The 24948-nt window shown below is 43.5% G+C and overlaps 1 protein-coding gene across 4 annotated transcripts in view; it reads left to right on the forward strand.

The window, feature by feature from the left end:
• Positions 1-23829, forward strand: part of LOC137341681 (protein FAM107B-like) — a 104368-nt gene extending 80539 nt beyond the window's left edge. For 3 of the 4 annotated variants that reach the window (XM_068005044.1, XM_068005045.1, XM_068005046.1), the window contains 3 exons: positions 16107-16290; positions 21951-22101; positions 23239-23829. In XM_068005044.1, the coding sequence (XP_067861145.1) occupies positions 16107-16290; positions 21951-22101; positions 23239-23358 (455 nt within the window). In that variant the 3' untranslated portion in view covers positions 23359-23829. Of the gene's footprint in view, positions 1-216; positions 412-16106; positions 16291-21950; positions 22102-23238 lie in introns of those variants that run through there. The other variant, XM_068005043.1, reaches the window with a different exon arrangement.
• The last annotated feature ends 1119 nt before the right edge of the window (positions 23830-24948 follow it).

Here is a 24948-nt window from a genome sequence, read left to right on the forward strand (position 1 = left end):
AACCGAGACAACTGCCAATCCCTGTAGGTAATGCAACACAGGTGCTTGAGTTCTGCCGTGACGTCGGAAAAAGTGGGCAGGTTCTTATGGTTTCGGCTCTTTCCCAAATAAGGACTGAGATTAAAAGGCTACGTTAATGTAATGCTTTAATGATTAGCCGGAAGATTTTGAATTAGTTCTTGGGTAATAAAACGCAGGCTGTCAAACACTGAACAGAGTGTTCCCTGGCTTGGCAAATAACAAACCAACCACTTGCGAAGGTAGTGAGGAGTGGAATAAAAACATTCTTTTGCAGCATGACTACAAAGGAGAAAGGTCTTGAGAAATATTTTACTGAAAGGGAATTGCAACCTGGCAAATATTCAAAAGTGGCAGCAGCGCTCAGGTATCAACTACAGTCCATGGTTCAAGGTAAGCAGTCACTGCATTGTTTGTATAGGAAATTGGAGGGAAACCATGCTGTGTTGCTATTAGATTTTCTGTCTGATGGGTAACACCAGTAAAACATACAACACAAGGTCAACAGCACAAACAGATGGGCTCTCAGTTTTGCATTTAATTAATTCTCATAGCAAGTTATTTTTGTGACAATCTGGGTGTTTTTGCTGCTTTGAACAATCAGTTGGCTTTTGTTCACACAAAACGGGCTCATTATTGTTTAACTTGTACTACACAGCCTTTGCATTTTCAGGTTAGGTGAAGTTCTATATATAGTCAGTAATAATATAGATATATATTAAATGACAGAACTTGGCTAGTTCTAGTCTTTGTAATAAGAGTAGAAGCTATTCTCATATGATGTCAGAATATGAAAAGGGGGGGGGGGTGGGGTTGTCTCTTGATTTGTCTTTGAGTCAGGACCTGGTACTCCTGTAAATCAGAAGGAAAAGAATGGTGGCCAAAGGAGAAGGGCATAGAAAGGATAAAGGGATAATGGCTGTGTTGACTTGTTTTGGATAGCATCAAGTAGTGGTTGCTTGGTTATTTTTTTGACAGAAATTCCTAATATGCTCACTGGCAAGCTTCCATGGAAATTTTAAAAGACATTTTGGGTGGATATTTTCTTAGAAATGTATTTAAAAATACATTTCTGATATAATCTCAATGTTGCTTTTAGCAATCTGGGAACAAGAAATATCAGTACAGCTCAATATCATAGTGAATGGGGCCACATCCAGGAATTCCCCCCCCCCCCCCCGGACCCCATGCTTCCACCTAACTTATGTGCCACATAACAGCCACTTACTGAGATACAAGAGACTTTTACTTGGATACTAGTGGCTCGATTTTCGGGAGAAGGAGCGGGTGCGTTGGGGGCGGGGGGCTCCGAAAATCACTGCAATCCCAAGCGGGTTCGGAGCCTGGCTCCAACCCACCGACTTCTAGGTTCCCCAGTAACTCGTCTGGGGGCACTCCTGAATGCGGAAGTCCCACCGGCGGGATGATACTTTGCATAGTTTGTCAGATAGTTGAAGTACTTAACTGTCTCGACATTTTGGCAGGGGTGCGATTTTTGAAGGATCCCCAATGTGTTTCCCGTGCTGTGGTGGGAAACACTCCCTGTTGCAACAGACGTGTTTCAGCCAGCAGCCAGTGGGAGATGTAAATGCTTATTTGACAGGTGGGGAGAAAAGGCCACTTATTGCAGCAGGGCATTCTGTCACTTCAGACAAAGTTTTGGCTATAAAATCTTTGTGTTTTCACTCAAAATTTTTACTTTCCACCCAAAACTCTGCTGTTCAAACATATTTAACTACTTTGCTGACCCCCTCAAACTCACACCGGCAATATGGGGGGGCGCCATGCTGCATTCACCACTACATCCGAGGATGAGCAATATCACCAGCCTTGCCAGGCACAGCATCCACTCCCGCCACTTGGAACTCCGCAACACAGTGCTGCGCCACAGGCACCTGCACAAGAGCACAGAGAGAGCGACATCGCAGGAGGCACTACCCTTGCCACAGGTTCTAAAGACCGAGGCTCAGCTTCCTGGACCTCTATGAGGAGCAGTGCATACGGAGGCTCAGTCAGTCGCCAGGTAGTCGCAGACATCTGCAGTCTCCTTCATGCCGAGCTGCTCCCGGCTGGGCTGAGCAGCATCTCCTTACCTGTCGCTGCCCTCAACTTCTTCGCCCCCGGATCATTCCAGGGTGCCACTGGGGACATCGCCGGGGTGTCTGTCATCAGCACACAAGTGCATAAGGCAAGTCGCTGACTGCTTGTTTTGCAGGGCCTTGCACTGCATCAACTTCCCCACGGACAACCTCAGTCAGATGGAGAGGGCAGTGGGATTCCACGCTGTGGCTGGCTTCCCACGGGTGCAGGGTGTAATTGATTGCACGCATAAAGCAATACGAGCACCTCTACACGAACCAGGACTGTTCATCAAAAGGAAGGGGTATCACTCCATCAACACTCAGCTCGTTTGTGACCACCGCAAAAGATTCCTTCACGTGTGCACCAGATTCCCTGGCAGCTGCCATGATTCCTTCATCTTCCTGGAATCCAACATCCCGCCCCCTTCCATGCACTGAACACCCGCAAGAGCTGGCTCCTCGGGGACAAGGGGTACCCCTGCACATGTGGCTTATGACACTCTGAGGAACCATCACCAAGCAACAGCGTTGATATAACGACAGCCACATCGCCACCAGGTGTACAATTGAGCATGCTATAGGGCTGCTGAAGATGTGCTTCAGGTGCCTTGATCGTTCTGGGGAAGTGCTTCAATACGCACCACACAGAGTGGGACGCATTATAGTAGTGTGTTACACCCTGCACAACATGGCACAACAGAGAGAGGTGCCGCTTGAGGAGGTCCCATCCATATGAAGGAGGAACCCATGGGCACCTGGCTGCTCGTGAGGCCAGGGAGTCACTGATATGTGAACGGTTCTGCTAACGTCAGACAGTGTGAAGAGTCCAGTCCTCTCACCACCTGGATAGAGCAGCGCCCACACCAGCAACCACCCCCCCACCCCTCCCTGCATAAAGCAGTCCTGCAACTACACATACACCCACTGTAGAGTGACCCAATGGGTGGCATCAAATTTCAGCGTTCATGGTGAACCTCATGAAAGGGCCTTATTACAGAAGCCAGTTGTGAATGGCCAAGACGTGGCAGTGGTGGTGACAATAATAATATTTAATACGAGTTCAACAAAAAGCAAATATAAATTTTAAAAAAAACATGACCAACCGTCAAACACCCTTGCGCATACCGTTCGTGCTTACAAAACCTTCGCCTTTCACTTCCGACTACTTCCACGTGGTGCGTCCCGTTGCTGCAGTAAGGTAGTGGCTGGTTGCTCTTGTTCATGCCCTGACTGATTTTGATGCTGTAGGCCTACGCCCTCTGGGTTTTGGTGGCCCGTGAGGGGCCTGCCAAAGACTGCTCCATCTGCACCAAAGACTTAACCACCTGGAGAGGAGGCAGCATTGCGGGTACTGGTTGAGAGAGGGGCAGCGGGTGAGACGTGGGAGCGCTTTGAGCAGCATCCCTACTTCCATGTCCCCTTTCGTCATCATCCCTCCCCTGGGCCAGGCCCACATCACTCCTACCACTCTACTGGACAACAGTTTGGAGGACATGTGTGAAGCCTTGTGAGGCCAGTGCTAGTGTATCTGCCTGCCTGTTTAAGGCGCAGAATGTTGTTCACTGAGTCTGAACGGCCGTTGTCAGGGCCTGAATGGACTCGTTTGTGAGCCATGCTTGAAGCTCAGTTGAGGCTAGCCTTCCCTCCATCGCAGACATTCCCGCACGTCCCCGTGACACCATCTCTGAGATGCCCTCACGCCCCCGTGACACCATCCCACTCATGCAGGAGTTGGACTCCTCCATCCTCTGCGCTATTGTGGAGGGTGCTGCTGCCCCTCGGTCATTCTCCTTTTGAAGGATAGCCCCCAGGGTTCAGCATCTGTGTCCAGCTAAGCAAAGCGAACTCTCCACAGCTGCCCCTGCCACCAGTGTGTGTGGTAACTCACCATGTCCGACCCCAACTAACTGCAGACTAGGATCCACCGAGGTGTGAGTATCTGTGCTGGTGGATGGCTCGCTCAGATGTGACGGTGCACCCTCAGAGATCAGCAGGTGCTCTGAGGAACCGCCCTCTGCCATCACGGCGGTCGCTGAAGGCCCTGTAAGAGAACAGAAGGCAATATTAAGCATCATCACAGATGTATCATGTTGCAATGAGCATACTGAGGTGCTGAAGGTGGCAAGGCACGTTAACATCAATTCATATTGTGTATGCTGAATGTTAAAGTTCTGTCACCAGATGTTTGTCGGGTGCCAGTCTCGGTGTCCCCGACGGACAGTCTCTCGAGGGTATGGCTCAGCTCCAGCGCCTCCTGCTCTGCGTCTGTGAGGACGACGATTTGTTGCGGCCCCCCTCCAGTCCTCGCCCCCTCCTGTGCATTCTGGGCTCTCTTCTCCTATAAGGGGAGAAAGTACAGACGTGTGAGTGAGTGATGGTGACGTGGCCAACCTATTGATGCATTGGCTTGGGTGCAGCTGACCGTGAAAGAGATGCATCAAAGAGTGAGTATGAGACAGAGCCATGATATATGAGGATTGGGTTGAGTGGGCAGAGTAATGGGGAGGTGAGGATGAGCCTTAAGTGGGTGTGAGGAATGATGTGATAGACTAGCGTTGGCAGTGCAGAATGAGTTGGGGGGAGGGGATGGTGATGTGGAAGACGGAATATAGGAGAATGAGTAAGTGTACTCACTTTGGCTGACCTAGTTAGGCCATTGAAGCGCTTCCTGCACTGGATCCAGGTGCGGGAGATGTTGCTGCCGCTGCTGACCTCCTCTGCCACCTCGAGCCAGGCCTTCTTGGTGGCTGAGGCAGGCCACTTCCTGTCTGCCAGGTAGAAGACATCCCTCCTCATCCTCATCCCATCCAGTAGCACCTGGAGTGAGGCATCACTGAATCTTGAAGCAGCCTTTCCCCTGGGCTGCTCCATTGTGTGTGGGTGTTTGCTCCAGGAGCAGCCATTGGAGGACTGCCCCTTTAAATAGAGCTCCTCCAGCTGACAGCCTGTGATGCGGGTGCGCAGTCCGCCCGCTGTGCAGCTTTCGGACGGCAAAAACGGAAGCCACGTTAAGTGGCTCCAGTTGACCCGCGATTGCGTGGGAAACGGACATTTTTTATTGGGCGGGTTACCCATGTGCCCAATCACCCGCCCCCCTCCCCCTCCCTGCTGTCATCCCACCTCCCCGCTAATATTGGGGCCTAGGTGTCAGCCTTGGCACACTCTCCTCTGCATCAGAAGGTTATGGGTTCACGTCCCACTTCAGAGACTTGAGCACTAAATCTAGGCTGACTTTCCAGTGCAGTACTGAGGAAGTGCTGCACTGTCGGAGGTTCTGTCTTTCAGGTGAGACATTAAGCCAAGGCCAGGCCTGCCCTATCGGATGAATGTAAAAGATCCCATGGCACTATTTCGAAGAAGAGCAGGGAGTTCTCCCTGGTGTCCTGGCCAACATTTATCCCTCAACCAACACTGCTGAAATATATTATTTGATCATTATCACATTGCTGTTTGTGAGACCTTGCTGTGCGTGAATTGGCTGCTTCGTTTCCTACATTATAACATTGACTACACTTTCAAAAGTACTTCATTGGCTGTAAAGTGCTTTGGGACATCCTGAGGTCATGAAAGATGCTAAATAAATGCAAGTCCTTCTTTCTGACATGTTTCCCTGTCAAATATTAAATTGTATAGCAATTTAATCAAAGGGACTGAGAGTGGCACATGACTGAGTTTATGATTCTTCTACTATTTGAGGCTGAGTGTTATGGATTTGTGCCTTATTACTTGATATTCAAACCTTAAGTTTATTGAGCACTTTTTGTTCAAAGTATGTTATGTGATAAAATGCCATCCAACTCTAGAAAGCTCCTCACTAACTAAGTATGCAGTACCCAAACAATAGTGTTTTATCTGGGATCAGGTAACTCTGGAGCAGCTCCTAGGTGAGTTTGAATGGATGGAGTAATTCCGGGATGCAGGTGGCCCCTCCCTGAAACTGACATGGTCGGGGAGTTCTGGAGGGGAGGAGAACCAAACTGATGTGTCTCGGTGAGCTAAGAAATTCAGCAGTGCACTTAGAATCATAGAAGTTACAACATGGAAACAGGCCCTTCGGCCCAACATGTCCATGTCGCCCAGTTTATACCACTAAGCGAGTCCCAATTGCCTGCACTTGGCCCATATCCCTCGATACCCATCTTCCCCATGTAACTGTCCAAATGCTTTTTAAAAGACAAAATTGTACCCGCCTCTACTACTGCCTCTGGCAGCTCGTTCCAGACACTCACCACCCTTTGAGTGAAAAAATTGCCCCTCTGGATCCTTTTGTATCTCTCCCCTCTCACCTTAAATCTGTGCCCCCTCGTTATAGACTCCCCTACCTTTGGGAAAAGATTTTGACTATCGACCTTATCTATGCCCCTCATTATTTTATAGACTTCGATAAGATCACCCCTTAACCTCCTACTCTCCAGGGAATAAAGTCCCAGTCTGTCTAACCTCTCCCTGTAAGTCAAACCATCAAGTCCCGGTAGCATCCTAGTAAATCTTTTCTGCACTCTTTCTAGTTTAATAATATCCTTTCTATAATAGGGTGACCAGAACTGTACACAGTACTCCAAGTGTGGCCTCACCAATGCCCTGTACAACTTCAACAAGACATCCCAACTCCTGCATTCAATGTTCTGACCAATGAAACCAAGCATGCTGAATGCCTTCTTCACCACCCTATCCACCTGTGACTCCACTTTCAAGGAGCTATGAATCTGTACTCCTAGATCTCTTTGTTCTTTAACTCTCCCCAACGCCCTACCATTAACGGAGTAGGTCCTGGCCCGATTCGATCTACCAAAATGCATCACCTCACATTTATCTAAATTAAACTCCATCTGCCATTCATCGGCCCACTGGCCCAATTTATCAAGATCCCGTTGCAATCCTAGATAACCTTCTTCACTGTCCACAATGCCACCAATCTTGGTGTCATCTGCAAACTTACTAACCATGCCTCCTAAATTCTCATCCAAATCATTAATATAAATAACAAATAACAGCGGACCCAGCACCGATCCCTGAGGCACACCGCTGGACACAGGCATCCAGTTTGAAAAACAACCCTCGACAACCACCCTCTGTCTTCTGTCGTCAAGCCAATTTTGTATCCAATTGGCTACCTCACCTTGGATCCCATGAGATTTAACCTTATGTAACAACCTACCATGCGGTACCTTGTCAAATGCTTTGCTGAAGTCCATGTAGACCACGTCTACTGCACAGCCCTCATCTATCTTCTTGGTTACCCCTTCAAAAAACTCAATCAAATTCGTGAGACATGATTTTCCTCTCACAAAACCATGCTGACTGTTCCTAATTAGTCCCTGCCTCTCCAAATGCCTGGAGATTCTGTCCCTCAGAATACCCTCTAACAACTTACCCACTACAGATGTCAGGCTCACTGGTCTGTAGTTCCCAGGCTTTTCCCTGCCGCCCTTCTTAAACAAAGGCACAACATTTGCTACCCTCCAATCTTCAGGCACCTCACCTGTAGCGGTGGATGATTCAAATATCTCTGCTAGGGGACCCGCAATTTCCTCCCTAACCTCCCATAACGTCCTGGGATACATTTCATCAGGTCCCGGAGATTTATCTACCTTGATGCGCGTTAAGACTTCCAGCACCTCCCTCTCTGTAATATGTACACTCCTCAAGACATCACTATTTATTTCCCCAAGTTCCCTAACATCCATGCCTTTCTCAACCGTAAATACCGATGTGAAATATTCATTCAGGATCTCACCCATCTCTTGTGGTTCCGCACATAGATGACCTTGTTGATCCTTAAGAGGCCCTACTCTCTCCCTTGTTACCCTTTTGCCCTTTATGTATTTGTAGAAGCTCTTTGGATTCACCTTTGCCTGATCTGCCAAAGCAATCTCATATCCCCTTTTTGCCCTCCTGATTTCTCTCTTAACTCTACTCCGGCAATCTCTATACTCTTCAAGGGATCCACTTGATCCCAGCTGCCTATGCATGTCATATGCCTCCTTCTTATTTTTGACTAGTGCCTCAATCTCCCGAGTCATCCAAGGTTCCCTACTTCTACCAGCCTTGCCCTTCACTTTATAAGGAATGTGCTTACACTGAACCCTGGTTAACACACTTTTGAAAGCCTCCCACTTACCAGACGTCCCTTTGCCTGCCAACAGACTCTCCCAATCAACTTCTGAAAGTTCCTGTCTAATACCATCAAAATTGGCCTTTCCCCAATTTAAAATTTTAACTTTTGGGCCAGACCTATCCTTCTCCATAGCTATCTTAAAACTAATGGAATTATGATCACTGGTCCCAAAGTGATCCCTCACTAACACTTCTGTCACCTGCCCTTCCTTATTTCCCAAGAGGAGGTCAAGTTTTGCCCCCTCTCTAGTCGGGCCATCCACATACTGAATGAGAAATTCCTCCTGAATACACTCAACAAATTTCTCTCCATCCAAGCCCCTAATGCTATGGCTGTCCCAGTCAATGTTGGGAAAGTTAAAGTCCCCTACTATTACCACCCTATTTTTCTTGCAGCTGTCTGTAATCTCCTTACATATTTGCTCCTCAATTTCCCGTTGACTATTTGGGGGTCTGTAGTACAATCCTATCAAAGTGATCTCTCCCTTCTTATTTTTCAGTTCTACCCATATGGACTCAGTGGGCGAACCCTCGGATATATCCCCTCTCACTACTGCCGTGATGTTCTCCCTAATCAAGAACGCAACTCCCCCTCCTCTCTTACCTCCTGCTCTATCTTTCCTATAGCATCTGTACCCTGGAACATTGAGCTGCCAGTCCTGCCCCTCCCTTAGCCATGTTTCAGTAATAGCTATAACATCCCAGTCCCATGTACCCATCCATGCCCTGAGTTCATCTGCCTTGCCCATCAGACTTCTTGCATTGAAATAAATGCAGTTTAATCTAGTCTTCCCTTGGTCTTTGCCCTGCTTTCTCAGACCATCTGTCCGGTCATGTTCTGTACACTCTCCCTTACTGCCTTTTGTTTCTGTCACCACTTTATTTCCCACTGACTTCCTGCATCGGTTCCCATCCCCCTGCCACATTAGTTTAAACCCTCCCCAACAGCACTAGCAAACACTCCCCCTAGGACATTGGTTCCAGTCCTGCCCAGATGCAGACCGTCCAATTTGTACTGGTCCCACCTCCCCCAGAACTTGAGCTGGTAATACGTACATTTTTTTCACTAGAGATGGGCGGGCACTTTGAACTGAAAGTACTGCCCTAGATTTTCCTTTCCCCTTTAACAAAACCTTGGAGACCAAACCATTCTTTGTAGATTTTGTACTTGCTTGAAGTTATGGAAGCAACCTGATGGAAGTGCCTAGTAGCAAAGTGCACTAATGTACGAACAAAACAATGGTGGGAAGAAGGTCTGATAATCGAGCTCCCAAACTCGGCCATATCAATAGCAAGGTTAGCGTCTTCAAACAGAAGGAGGAGGAGGAAAAAAAACAACAGGGGAGTCAATGGATGGTGCTCTCCAGGCAACTAATTACTAAGTGACATTGGCAGAGTTCTGGAACATTAGAGCACTGCAGCTGATTCCATTGAAAATTCAAATACTGAGATTGAAAGAATTTTTGCTTCAAGGGTATTAAAGGTTACAGAACCAAGGCGCGTAGATGGAGTTAAGATACAGGTCAGCCATGATCTAATTGAATGGCGGAACGAGCTCGAGGGGCTGAATGGCCTACTCCTGTTCCTATGTTCATTCGTATGACTCCTGACTCGCAGTTCTCCCACTGTTTACTGCACTTCTGCATATAAATGGCTTGATCTGGGGGTAATGAAAATGTAGGTGTATGAACGTGCCATTGGATCAAGGCTTCCTGTTCCAACAACCTAAACTTGTGGAGCTGATTCACTGTATTTATACTCCAGATCGCCATATTACACAGTGGAGTCTGGCATGCCTATAGAGACTGGTATCTGACACTAAATGTAAAAGTGAGGGAGCATTACGTGGAGGTTGCTCTCCCAAGACGAGCACTATAAACTTGTTAAAGTATCTTCGGGAAGGGATTATACACTGCTGTTTGCTTGGATGTGCAAAATAAAGTAGAGAGAGATAGCTGAAAATGGGAAACTTTTTTTAAAACAAAAATCTGGCTTCAATTAAAATGCCTGAGTCAGATCAAGGTATACCTCATAAATAAATATATTGTATTGATTCCTATAACATTATATACAACCGTTAACTCAAATAGTCTCTGAAATTTGGCGTCGACCCCTAAGTTTTCTACGTTTTTATGGAAGCCTCTTATCTTTGTCAAGCCAAGTGCGGAAAAATAATATTTGATAATATCTGGGTGGAACCTAATACCAGACCTCCAACCATGGATTGTCTGTGGGTGTCTTTATGATTTATAACCTCAAGCTGATTGGGCTTCAATTCAGATGAAAAACCGTTCTAAAAATGCTAGTTATTCAGAAAGACACGGACATGCTGTCTTTCTTCTTAATTGCAGTTACTGTACTCTTCCTGAACTGTCAGTTCTCTGCTGCCTTAGATAACATAGACTTTCAATATTTACAGAGGATGCAGCATGGGAAGGTGTGATATGACAGATTTCCACGAGTGTCTGGTCTGATAACTCACGAGACAGTCTCGAGTGGATACTCGAATGCACCACGGACCAGAGTAGTTTTTCACATCAACCCTCCCACATTAAACAATATAGTTTCCCTCTTTTTTGTAACTATTTTCTGCTTCCCTGAAGGAATTGACTATTCGCTGCGATACGTTTCCACAGTTGCCCATCACCTAAATAGCTATTCCACATGTAGGAGCCCAGACAATGAGTGTTGGCAGGTTGTTCAAACACACGGTATTGTTTATAACACAGGACTTAATTCATTTTCTTTATTTCTCACCTGTATGTTAATTTAAATGAATTACAATGTGGGCTCCGAGGTCTGTGCACTCCTCCAATTCTGGCCTCTTGTGCATCCCCAATTTCCATCGCTCCACCATTGGCGGCTGTGCCTTCAGCTGCCTAGGCTCATTAGCTCTGGAATTTCCTCTTTAAACCTCTCCGGCGCTCTACCTCTCTCTCCTTTTTAAGACATTCCTTAAAACCTCACTCTTTGACCAAGCTTTTGGTCACCTATCTAATATCTCCTTATTTGGCTCGGTGTCAAATTTTGTTTAATAATCACTCGTGAAGTGCCTTGGGATGTTTTACTATGTTAAAAGCGCTATATAAATGCACGTTGTTGTATAATGAGTGCAGGAGGTCCTCTCATTCCCATCATTGTACTGTGAGCTGCCTCTCTTGCTTGCCTGGTCATCATGGTTGAACAATAGTTCAATGAATGTTGAATTCAGTTAAACATCAATGAATCTGACATTTCATACAAGAGTTTATCAAAATATTTTGTTCTTTGGATTTTCGTCTCATTGAAGTCATTTATGTAAGGGGTAGTGAATATGTCACTGTGATTGTATCAAACTCATACAAAACATCAGCTGCTGACATTAATAAATTTCACGGTATGTTAACTTTATAATGCTGCCACTGGCAGTAGTTCTAACTGTGGCGCCAGTACTGTAAGGTAAATTAGACAATTTACTGCCTCCAGAGGCACCCACACCCTCCTGAAGAGTTGTTTTTCCCAGCGTCTGCAGAGCAGCAATGTAAATGTTGTCTCTGGTGGTGATGGCTGCCATTTTTTCTGGCCACAGGCAGACTGAGGGCTCAACTCACCTGAGCAGACCAGCAATTCATGATTACTGGCCTTCCCCTGTCAGATAGTCACAAAATAAAGTTATGAATCATGACTTTCAATCAATTAACTATGAACAAGATTGGCATGCTGCCTGTGCTATGGAATCCACCCCACAATGATGTGGTAAGGCTATCAAAGAGCCATTTTTTACTTGGAACAGTTCTATATTATAAACACATTCAAAGAATGGTCCTCAGAGACTTCAGAAGACAAAGACACCATGTAAACTCCACTGTTATTTGCCTCCTGATGATGTAACAGTCTGTAGATATGCATCAGGCCCGAGGAGCCCATCCCTTCTATACAGATTAGCCCCAACTGTCCAGCTTCTCACCATACCCCTCTATTGCTTCTCTCTCCAGAAACATCTTGAACCCAGTTATACTGTCTGCTTGAATGGCCTCCCTGGTAATGTATTCCACAAGTTATATTGCCCTTTGGATGAAAAAGTCCCACATGTCTTTCCTTTCTTACTCTAATTTCCTGATTCTTAAATGTGTCCCTAAAATGTCGCAGCCTCCTAACTGGAAAGAAAGAAAGAACTTGCATTTATATAGTACCTTTCATGACCTCAAGACATCCCAAAGTATTTTACAGCCAACTAAGTACTTTTGATGTGTAGTCACTGTTGTAATGTAGGAAACATGGCAGCCAATTTGCGCACAGCAAGGTCCCACAAACAGCAATGTGATAATGTCCAGACAATCTGTTTTTAGGTGTTGGTTGAGGGATAAATGTTGGCCAGGACACCGGGGAGAACTCCCCTGTTCTTCGAAATAGTGCCATGAGGTCTTTTAGGTCCACCTGAGAGAGCAGACGCTGCCTTGGTTTAATGTCTCATCCGAAAGATGGCACCTCCAACAGTGTAGCCGGATCTATGTCAGTAAACAGCCTGCAGGAGGAGAAAAATGATAGAATATGGAGAGGAAAAAATTAATAATTTTAAAAATGCTAATAGTTTCAAAGTACACTCTTCAAAGTGCTAGCAGAACAGATCCAGTAACATTTTGGCTGTTTTTAATCACTAAATTTGTTAAATATGTGCGTGTGGTTTCTGTTAAGCAGAGTAAAGGGAAATGAGAGATGCTATGTGGCAACCAGAGTCCTGAATTTATTTTTAGTTTATATATTGCCAACTCCAACCCATCTGGATTTATAAACCTCCCTAAATACTCTTCTGATTAATACCATAACCTAGAGAACTGAGCATTGAGGGACAATTATGTACCTGTTAATTTTTCTCTCTGAGAAAACTAAGGGAAGATTTGATGGATGTTCTTAAGGTTGTGAATGTTTGTAAAAGAGGAAACTATAGTTGGCTCATTTCACTGTTTGATCAAGCAATGGCCAATAAATGCCTCAAGTTTTCCAAATTGCCTATGGAAAATCCTTCTCCCATTTTTACTCCCATTTTGTGAGGCAAGAAATGCTAAAAGCCTAAAAAAATATTGCTGAGAATCAAACAGAATATGCAACTTTCTTGTCACAGATCACAAGACCCGTTCTTTCACAGTCAGTACAGTAAATTTCAATTAACATGGTAGTGAATGAGTTTATCATATTTCCAGACCATTTCACACATTCTTTGTGGTACAAGAATTTTTAGGAGTGGGAAAATGCCATCAGAACCAGCAAGCCTGCCCCTTTTTTTTATAGAAAGGTAATATTGACCATCCTCCTGCTATGGTTTCAGACACTTGGTTACAATATTGAAGATGATTAAATAATGTTTTGTAAGTGTTATGGGGCAGTTTGTGACACGCAGCCCATGCACCTTCAGGAAATCATGATGAGATGTTTTCTGTAACCATCTGTTATTAGCTTTCCCACTTGACTAGACTAGAGTGAAACTTACTTTTTATGTTAGAATATTATTTTGATGACATTTGACTGGTATGAAATCCATTTTCCAACTTGTACAAAACACCTTTTTGTAGGTTGGTTTTCATGACTTGAAGCAAGAGAGTGCATGACTTGTGTCTGTGGTGCATCACTGCACAGTGGCACTAAAGTTGCATGGTAAATGAGAAGCTCAGAAGCAGGCAGAAAGGGATTTGAAAAGCCTTGAGAAAGCTTTGTGGCCAGTCCTCTAATTGTATTATAAAGTTGCTTTTAAAAATAGATAGAAATTGTTAAAGTGTGACGAATAACAAGAATTATAGGTGATTATCTACAGTCTAAGTTTATAATGTGGGCATTTCTTTGGAAACATGCAATTAAACAGAAGCTGTTTTCAACAACAAAAAAAACTCTTCACCACTTTTGTCCTGAAGCTACAATATAGTATAATTAACTCATGTAGTTCTGATAGAATCCTTGTAAACCAAGACTTGATTAATTTACCTGGTTATTCATGAAATAAAAACAGAAAATGCTGGAATTGCACAGCAGATCTGTCAACATCTGAAAAAGGAAAAAAAAGAGATTAACATTTCACCCAGAGACTCTACATTGTTAAACCTCTCTCATTACCAAAACAGCAATGATGTTAAAAGGATTCGTTTTGCTTTATGGGCAAATTTTAAAGTTTTCCAACCTTTTTTTTCTGACTGACCTAGTAGATGTACCTGTTGTAAACTACTTATAAATTACTATTTGTGATGTTCATGTATAAACATCTTACATATTTGGATCACATTTCTCTATCCACTATTTATTTTTAAATAAACTGGTTACCACCTCCATTTAAATAGCATACAGTAATTTATAGCCTGATATATCCTTTTGAACTATATCTTACTAGAACTTTGCAAGAAATATCTTTTTTGTACATCTAAAGGAGTTCATAAGGAATTTTCTTTTGCTAATAGGACTATATAGAAAGCTTCAGAAAAAACACAGTTGAATTATGCCTGGAGCATGATTGTATTGCGTTCCTTCAATTGCCTTGGTCTAGTTTTTTCTTTTCTAAAGTTTGGATGTGGTGTAACACCTTGTCTCTTATACCTCTTTTATGGTTTTAATTCTGATTTCAAATTTTAATGAACTCAGAAGCAAGATATGACAATAGATGTGTGAAGAATTCACAATGCCAACCCATCATGATTTGGCCAAAATGACCTGATTAAAAGTGTCCAGTGCAGATTTTCAATCACAGGAACATCCAAGGATATCCAAATTGTAATTAATACCACCGCGAATAATCCTGGCTATCGCCATCTTTGGGCCTGTGCCTACATATTTTCCTCTGGATAATTAACAGTTGCATCAGAAATTGAAAATTGGGTCCAGGGTGTTTTATAAATGCTATTGTCAATGGTTCAGCAAGTTCAGTGAAGGAATAGTAGACCGAGAATTAATTTAAGGTACAAGCCAAGTGCCTTAAAGGGATACCAACCGCATGACAAGGTATTTTTGATACTTCTTTGCAAGCTCACAACAGATTAGACCATTTGTATTTGGCATCTATGTGATGAAATGTCTCCCTGTTTTTGTTTTCCCTCCCTAAAGGGGAAAAAGAGTTACCAAACAATTTTTCATGAAGATAGAAAGAGAATTTGTATCACAATGCAATAGCTACAACACTGATGTGAAATCATCAATTCACTTCATACCAAAAAACAGCACAACAAAATCAGAGAAAAATTTCCTCTCTATGCTGGTTGCTGTGAATAAAAATGTTCATAAAGAATGAGTTTATAATTTTGTTACGCATCACACAAAGCAGAGATATTCCCTCCCCAAAAGTGCAGTAGAAAGGGCACAATAGAATCTTGCCTAGGCAACATAATGCTCAAATCTAATTCCAATCCCTTATTCAGGTTGCACTCTCTTGACCAGGCTTCTGGAGAATCAGTGTCTGAATGGAAGACCTTCCTGTACTATACAAGTGAGAGAGAGTGGAATTGCCAGCCCAATGGAGAGGTTTATGGAGTGGACTTTTTCCCTACCTGCCTCACCACCCAGAACAACAAAGGTGTGGGTCATGGGGATGGGGGCATTACAAATTTTCTTTTATTATTTATCCACATATTTTTCAACTTGGGTTAGGTCTGCACCTGCCCCTGAATCGTCTCCTGGCTAGAAGGCACAACAACTCAACCCACACAGGACATCTCACAATCACTGCACCCCATACCAGGTACCTCCCCACTTGGGAACTAAGTAGAGCGGGACATTTAACCTCTAACCTTTCCATTCTGACATTGCACAAAGGAAATAATTTGAAACCTTATGGGGATTAATTTCCTGTAGTGGCACATACGTTCAAATAAACTGGTTAACAATTGACTATGAATTATTCACATTTGAATCAATTTTTATTTTTATTTTTTTTAGAGAGTGAAAAGCCAGAGTTGGAACACGAAGTGCCAGATTTTGGAAGGAGTATCATGGCTGAGCCAGACTACATAGAAGATGAGGACAGCGCAGAACTCATTAGACCCAGGAAGCTGATCAATCCTGTGAAAACATCAAAAAATCACCAGGATCTTCACAGAGAGCTGATAATAAACCAGAAACGGTAGATAAATAATTGTCTGAATTATACCTTAACCGGAATTCCCCCCCTAAACCTCTCCACCTCTCTTTACTCCCTTAAGACGCTCCTTAAAACCCACCTCTTTGACCAAGCTTTTGATCATCTGTCCTAATATCTCTTTGTGGCTCCTGTGAAGCGCCTTGGGACATTTTACTATGTTAAAGGCGCTATATGAATGCAAGTTGCTGCTGTTGTCATTTGAATGATAATTAAAAGCAGCAGGGAATCCTGCCTGATGGCTCAACAGGTAAATATGGCGCCCAGTGTGGAACTGACCCACAGAGACGAGGATGGACCTAAATTTGATTCCTGTACTGTGCTGAGTCAACGAGTCTCAGCCAGAATGAGACTCTGCAATTGGCCACAGCTCTCCTGTGCTAGTGAAGGAGAAAAAAAATGAACTGAGGTTCCACTGTTGCTGTACTCTAATTTTCTTGCAGTGAAAACACTTGAAATTCTTTATTTTAATACTGAGAATTTCTTTAAAAAAACAAGCTAGCTTCAGTTGAATTATTTAGCTTGTTATGGGAATAAGGAAAAAGAAAAATAAAAAGCAGGGAAACTTTGTGCTGCATGAACTATTACACTGTCCTGTTTCAACTCTACTACACCGATGTGATGTACTATTTGAAAGAGTACATATGGCGACTGCCTATGATTCAGCTGGCGTTTACCTCACCATGTGGTAAAACCAGACGGTCCTGTCTGTGCCAGGAATAGCCTGTCTTGTTGCAGCTGCAGGCGCTAACCTGTTTCATTGGCTTCTCCTGTCTCTTTTTTTCCAGAGGGAGCTGCAAGCAGGGAATTATCAGCAACTTGAGAGCCATCTGCCTGTTCGTGTGCTTCTAGCTGCATGTCACTGCTGGAGTCTGGGTCCTCCCTTGGGTCATTGCTCTGTTCAAAAGCTACAAAGCGTTGCACTTCCATGAGACATCTGAATCCCTCCCTTATGGTTCTCTGAAGCCTGTCTCTGAAGTGCATTACATAACCGTTGGCTTCAATCTCCCGGACTGGTTTCAATTGCCTGAGGGGATCGGAGAGGAATTTTCCAGAGTATTTTTTCCCGTATTGGCCCTGGGTTTTTTTTTTGTTTCTCTCAGGAGATTACATGGCTGCAGGGGTGTAGCAAGTGTGGTCATGATGCTCCAGCCGTCATGAGTGTAGGGCAAGCTTGATGGACCAGCTGGTCTTTACCTACCGTCAGTTTTGTATGTCGTATGAAGTTATTGTGTCAAGGAGTGTGGACGTCAACACCATCAGTGGAAACATTCCTGAGATGCTCCAACTGTACTTACTGTCTGCATGACTGGCGTATCCACTGCTGGTTTATACTGATACTGCATGCTGCTCAGTGACAGTCTTCAGAGCAGTTAACTCATGCTTCACAACTGTTCAAAATTTGCTAGTAGAGTCTGCAAGTATAACAAGCCCAGTTCGCAATGTGTTCTGCAAGGTAGCAAATGACTTGTGTACCCATACGTGTTCATGAAGTGCCATTCATTTTATACCTGGCCCAGTGAGGTTCAAAGGACAAAAGGACTCTATGACCCATATGGCTCTTGCTATACCTCCTGTCAGCAGCAATGGGCCCTTCTTGAGCTGCCACCTCTACTCTTCCCGACCCATGAGAAATCTTTGAGATTCCTCATTTATATCGCTATAACCCTCTAAAGTCTGCGCCTCCTGGTTGGTTTGTGCATCCTTGAAGTGGTGATAACACTGAGTGCTTTGCTGAGGCTTGTTGCTGAGAGGGTCTGGCTTGCTGCTTTTGGTGTTGAGAATATAAGGCAAATATGTCAATGTGCAGAGTTGGGCTTGTCATTGAAGCTGCACAAATAGTATATGGTACATTTCATGGGGCAACACAGTCACTTATTTATACCTGGTGAAACCCATTTTTCAGAGTTTGCAGAGTGAGCGTGAGGGCACCTAATTTGCATGGAGCAGGTGGCTGGGTGCCAGTGCCACTGCGGGTGCAACGTGATTGCCCATCTGCCCCATGTAACTAGAAATCCGGCGTCTGACCACCTTTTGGGTGGGGTTGCTCAGACCCCAGTTATGTCCCTCCCTGCCCCCCACCACCCGTATAAGGCGGCTGATCAAGATAGGTTAATTTTAAAATTAACCTTTCATAGGGGCTCCAGGCCATTTGCTTGCCCTGCACCTCTTCCACCCCCCCCCCACTGCCCCCAACCCCACCGGAGGGTCCCACTTGCACTCGTCTGGAGGACAATGTGCCTCGTCTGAGTCTGGGAAATGGGAACTCCCAGAGTAGGGAGAACCTGCCCACAGCTTCTCCTTCCCACCCCCCAATGACGTTTGTAAAAGGTAGGCACAAGTTCCGCCCTTCACTAAGTATGTGAACAGTGGAGACCCAGAGAAACTGGGTTCTGCCAGTTTCCTGCTGGAATGATGGTGGGAGGCTGGTAGAACTCCATCCACGCAGATTTTCAGGGCCTTTGTATTTGACCTGTCAGCTCATGCACTTCTTATTGTCAGTCTGTCGGTGCTGTTTATAGTGTGCACATCAAACAGCCTGAGGCCATTATCCCCTGCAGAACCATCTGGATGGGCTTGTGTTGGAATAAATTGTAACTCATAGTATTTATAGACAAAAAAAATTAGCTACAGCTCATTCTCTAGTATGGAAATAGGTTTAAACTAAGTGTGGTACTAATTTTCAATCGGATGGGGGTAGATTTTTATCTTTGCTACCTGGGCGTTGAGCATCTACTGGGCAAAGCACAGAAAGGATACTCTTTCGAGGAGGATCGCATGCCTATTGCTGAACCCACTGGATTTCCCCCCCCCCACTCTCCCCATTCATTTTAATAGAAAGAGAATCAGGCTTCAATAAGGGCCATGCGGTCCTACCCACCAGATTTCCCTCTGCGTTCAGACCAGGCGGTAAAGGTAAAGATCGACCCCATGCCTTTTTTATGGTTGTAATGTGTCGCATCATAGAATTCTGGATTTTTTTTTTTATTGAAAGGATTTGGGATAGAGTTATGTTGTGTTTTAAAATAAAGTGAATTTGCACAGGTTTTTTTTTAAAAAGCCACATGCTGCAGGCGTTGAAGATGTGTATTAAAGCCAGATGAGCCCGTTTGTAAAATGTCATAGCTGACAGTCCATTTCAAACTGATTCAATGAGGAACAATTGTCTGATACCAGGCCTATTATCCAGAATGACCCCCATTCATCTTGGGAATAGGAGGAGAGGTTTTCTTTAAACCTCCACCCCAGGAGAGGAGAAGAAGCTGATTTTATTGACAGGATTACTAGTGAATCACTCAGTGGGGACAAAGTCAGATTCTCAGCACTCCCACTGGCTGGGAACAAAAAGAGGAGGGCAAAGGGACACATGGGCTGTCAGTTAGGTGTTTTAAACAAGAGCCTGGGGCCCAGAACTGGAAGCTAAAATGCATGAGGTCAGTTTTTATGGTTAGAAGTTGGATAGAATGTAAGGTAATGAATGCCAAAACAAGTAAATCAGCCCACAAAACGGAATGAACAGGAGGTTGAGTAAAGTAAATGGAATTGGGTTTGACTGTTTCTCTGTTCACTTGCTGTTTGTAAATAAAACAGCTTAATAATTCATATCTGGCATCATGTCATTGTATTTCTCAGTCTGCCTTCGGACTGACTGGAGAAGCGAACATGACTGTGTGAGTGAAAGTCTCAATATCCAGCTCAAATCACCAGGGGATCCCATTGTTAGATCCCTGGGCTACACTATTGTAACATTAAATATTGGGCAGCGGGGGCACACTGCTGAATGTAAGACTTTAAAATCACTTACAGGAGTGACCTGCACCACTGTACCCAAGAGAATATCTAAGGCATACCTGAAACTTGTAAGATGATGGGAGTAAATTTCCTCGGGGCTTCTCCCACTTGTCTGCAACAGAGTCAGATATCCTGCGGCTATATGGGAGATTTAAGTTGCTTTTATATCGGCCTTATTTTGGTTCAGAATCTCAGAGACCAATGCCCATAAGCTGTCATCTGGCATTTATACTTCTAAATCTAGCTCCCTTATCCCAGCGATTCACGAATCGGGTACCTGGACGAGGAGCCAGATTTATTGCTGTAAACACTGGGAACTGGTTCACAGAGACCAGTCTCATCATAGAATCATAGAAACTGTGCCACAGAAAGAGACCATTCAGCCCATCATGCCTGTGCTGCTAAATCTGAAATTTGAATTATAACAGCGGCAGTATAAAAGTAGCTCCGGTTTTTCGTGGGTCTGCGTTTCTGCCACCTGGATAACTGTGCTGCCTTTAGTAGTGTAAACGTCAGGAGCCAGCTCATGGACACTGGTCTCCTGGAGTCTGAATTAAAACGAGGCCAATTTAAAGCAGCTTTATAGATTAATTATTAGAAGTGGTGTGAGGGATCGCTAGAGAGGTGCATGAATCCAGGACAGATATATGGAAGGTGTCCTTACTAAACAATAATGGGCATAAGGGAGGGTAGCACTCTAACTCAGGACAAATAGATTGAGTCTTGTAATAAAAATCTTGCTGACGGTTACTGCATGACTTCTTCTGATTAGCATGTACTTTTATTCAAAAAAAAACATTTAAGTACAGTGTAGTAAAATAATATCCTTGTTAAGCATATCGCAAGTGTTTATCCCCCACTGACATTAAAAAAATCTAGCAAACCAGTTGTATGTCACATTGTTAATTCTGATCCCATTGAGCTGCAATTATTAAAAGTAGGAACTTGTGATAAAGGTTAAGCACTTTTGTCTCCCTCGGTTTCTTGATTGGTTTCTTTAGTACACACAGTATGAGTTTTGGGTTTTGTTGACTGTTCCTGCAAGGTACAGGAACACACATTTTGATTGGAGAGTTTGAGTTCTGATTCCAGTCAGATAATAGGTTAATGTATTACTTGTTTAAATGGCCAGTCTTTTCATTTCAACCACAGGAATTCGAGGCTAGTTCCATAAGCATTGTCTGTATTTGAAGGCTGTGAAATGGCAGACAATCTTTGTAATTAAGTGTTTTAAGTTTGTCCAAATCTTTTGTTCCAACACATCGTTACAAGATCTTGAAACAGGTCAGTGAAATTAAGCCACATTCAAAGACAGCATGGATTAAAGATAGGGCTACAACACAGCACCTTAATTCTCTGACCCACATACCCTTCAAGCACAGTTCAAAGTTGGGAGCACAGGATCGCTGAATTTACCCTTTTTATTTTAACCTTTTTTGCTGGTTTATTTATTAGAGTAGTCCGTTACATTTACTGCAGTGTGTACATTCCCAATGGGCAAATTCTAGCTCTGAAATAGAGTTGTTAGAGCAGATTATTCTAGGAAATAAGCTTACCCCAAAACCATGATGATGATCCATTTAAATTAATGTTACTGGTGTAACTGAGATTGCACTCCATATAAGTAGAAATGTAATCAAATTATGCGGTCTTGTCTATCCCAGAGATGATGTTATGGCGCAGGTTGCCCATGGCCTATCAAAGCTTAAATTCACTTCAGCCCACCCAGCCAACTGTGGATCTTGTGGCCCTAACTGCAGGCCTGTAAGACACATGGCACACCTCCCAAGTTCGATAGTTGTTACTTATTTTCTTGTGTCACATCCCTAACTTGTGAAATGTTTTATTTTCAGGGGCATTGCTCCTCAAAACAAACCAGAGCTGCAACGAGTGATGGAGCAGAGAAAGAGAGATCAAGTAGTTAAACAGAAGAAAGAGGAAGAAGCTCAGAAGAAATCAGACTTGGAGCAACAGTTAATGAAACGTCAACAGAGGCTAGTCCAGGTGGGAAAACCAGCAAAACAGTGTTTAAACAGTTTAATAGACAACTCCACCTTAATGATATGGGGTCCAAGTTACTTAAGATAAAATCTATGTTCTACGTAATGGAAAACATCCCTCCTACAATGTCCCACTTGAAGCTTAATTACTTAAATTAGTGCTGTATCATTGCCAAAGTTTACAAACCCAACCCATGGTGGCACATTTTATATGTGGTAAAGTTTCAGCACAATACTGCAGTCGTACTCAACAGAATTTCAATGCTAAATATATGTGGAGGAATGGGGAAACAGAATTAATGGCTTTCTTTTGAGCTATATTTTTTAAAATTCAAATCCAAGCCTGTATATGCCAGGCAAAGTGGAAAGTATTACTTAATTGTTTGATTTGCTTGTTGCTACCAGAGACTTCATTTATCTTTGACAGCAAAATGACGTTCATTGCTGGAATAATCCATTTCTTGCCAAGAATGTCTCCTAAATGGTCCCTATGTTTCTTCAATAAAAACAAATGGGGATTATTTTCAAAACACACGCATTACTGCAGGGTTATAAACTTAGTAATAAAACCTTCATTAAAAACGAACAGACCTTGAACAGCCCAAATCACTGGGCTGAATTTTGTTGTTGGTGCTAGTGAAAATTGATCACACATGCTTGCACAAAAAACACTTTTTTTGGAGGGAGAACACTATTGTGAAATTAATGCAGTAGTTTTTAGTCAGTTTAAAAGAAAAAACGGGGAATGTTGTAACTATGAAATAAAAGCAGCAAATGCTGGTGATGAACGGCAGGTCAGTCGGCAGCTGAAAGAGAAAGATAGGCTAATGTTTCTGGTGGGACCTTTCATAAGAACTGCTGATGAAAAGATCCACCTGAAAGATTAACCTATCTTTCAGATATTGACTTGAGCTGCTGTGCATCTCCAACATTTTCTATTTTTATTTCTCGCTGCAATATTCAGTTTTTCCTTTTCTGTTCTATGAAATTATGATCCCTCTGATGTACAGTGAGACTGTCGATGAGAAAGTTGCAGAACAAGCACTAGATTTCCCAGGAGTTCTGAAAAGAGTTGGAATTGTATGGTTGTGACACGGAGTGGTGGTGCAGCTGCATTAGTGACCATTCAATGTTGTTTCAGATTGAACAAGAAAAGCTGAAAGCTGAAGAAAAGCAGGAAAATGCACCTGAATTTGTCAAGATGAAAGGTAACTTGAGGCGAACCAAACACGAGGAGAGCGGAGACGTGCAGGTCTCTTAGATAAGGACATCACGTATGGAACTCTGAAGTTTGTAGAGTGGTTTCTGTTTTTCCAGCCACAAGGATCGGCACGGTGGCTAACGGCTTAGCAACAAACTCCAGCAGCACAAGAGCTTTTCAGCAAGCAGCTCCCTTCATCACAGCGCACTGTCCGCCCTGCACATTTGAAAGGGGCTCATTTGTGCAGGACAGCTTTCAGAGCGATGACTGACTTCGGCGGGGAGGCTCACAAGGCTCTTTACAAATGGATTTGATTCGAGTGGGATTCCAGAGCATTGGCGAACTGTTTTCTTCATTCCAGGAATATGACCTGATAAAAATGTATCACTAGAAGTAGAGGATGAAACATTGATACTGAGCTGACTGTGGATGAGTTATTTGACCACTTATTAGCATTTAGAATCAGCCAAATCTAATGCAGGCACCAGACGGCTGTTGAGACTATTGGCGGGGGGGGGGGGGGGGGGTGAAATTCGACTTCAGCGATAACACAAAACGGGCGATATTGAATTGGCAGCCCGTTTTACACCTCACGCTGAAGTCAGTGGAGAAGAAAATCCGGGGAGGGGGGCTGGTGGGAGGTGTAAAACACGCTGCCTGTTCGCTTTCGCCAGATCCGCGCTACCATCAAAGTCAAATTTCACCCCCTTGGACTTTTCTTTATGAACTGCAGTATATTACAATGGTATTATCCTTTGGGAATATAAGCTGACAAATTACCATCGGCACTAGTCGGAGATGAACATTTGACATGTTTCTATGACTTTCATATATTTCATTTTTGTAGCAGAGGTGCTCAACCATTTAAAGTAAATGGGATATTGGCTCCATTCAAATAGTGGTCAGAAAAATATCTTAAGAATGCATGAACCTCTCGCCCATTAATATCAGTGATGGTAATTTCTAAACTGTAGTTAAACGATGGTAATTTTCCAGCCACTCCTGTGTTAGGCAACATCACTCTCCACTGGCACATATCACAACACATAGGGACACTGCCTATGATTTTTTTTCCTCCATTGAGGTTCCCAGACCAGTGCATCCATTTGAAATTTGACCCCAGTGGATACATTTTTGACACCGTTTACGGATCTAACAATATGCAAAAAAAAAGCTTTCATTCCTCACTGAATATCCTTCTAAAGTCCATTGGAAATCTAGATCAATGACCGTGCACTCCAAATTTTGATAAGTATTTTCAACTTTTTTTATATTAAGTTTGCAAAGTGACAGGACAAATTCTATGAAATTTGTAATGATTGAATACTGTTAATTGAATGATTTATATTTTGTCAGGCTGGTGTGCAAAAATGTCAAGTGTTTTATAATCCTGATCCCACCTTTTTTTTTTCATACCTTTGCATCATAACTGTATACTATGGTGCAGTGTGAAACAGCACTGATGCTCTGACAGTGAAAATTAAGAGTGGTGTCATTTTGTGGAATCTATTTTGATGTAACTCAATAATAGTTGATGGTGTTTTATTTTCTGGCAAGACTTTAGTGATACAAAACTGTGCAAGGGTATTTTTTTTAAACCAACAGCCTTCTAGATGAAATTGGTAAAGTCCATTTTTAAATCTGATTCAG

Source organism: Heptranchias perlo, chromosome 24, assembly GCF_035084215.1.
Source record: "Heptranchias perlo isolate sHepPer1 chromosome 24, sHepPer1.hap1, whole genome shotgun sequence".
NCBI classification, from domain to species: domain Eukaryota; kingdom Metazoa; phylum Chordata; class Chondrichthyes; order Hexanchiformes; family Hexanchidae; genus Heptranchias; species Heptranchias perlo.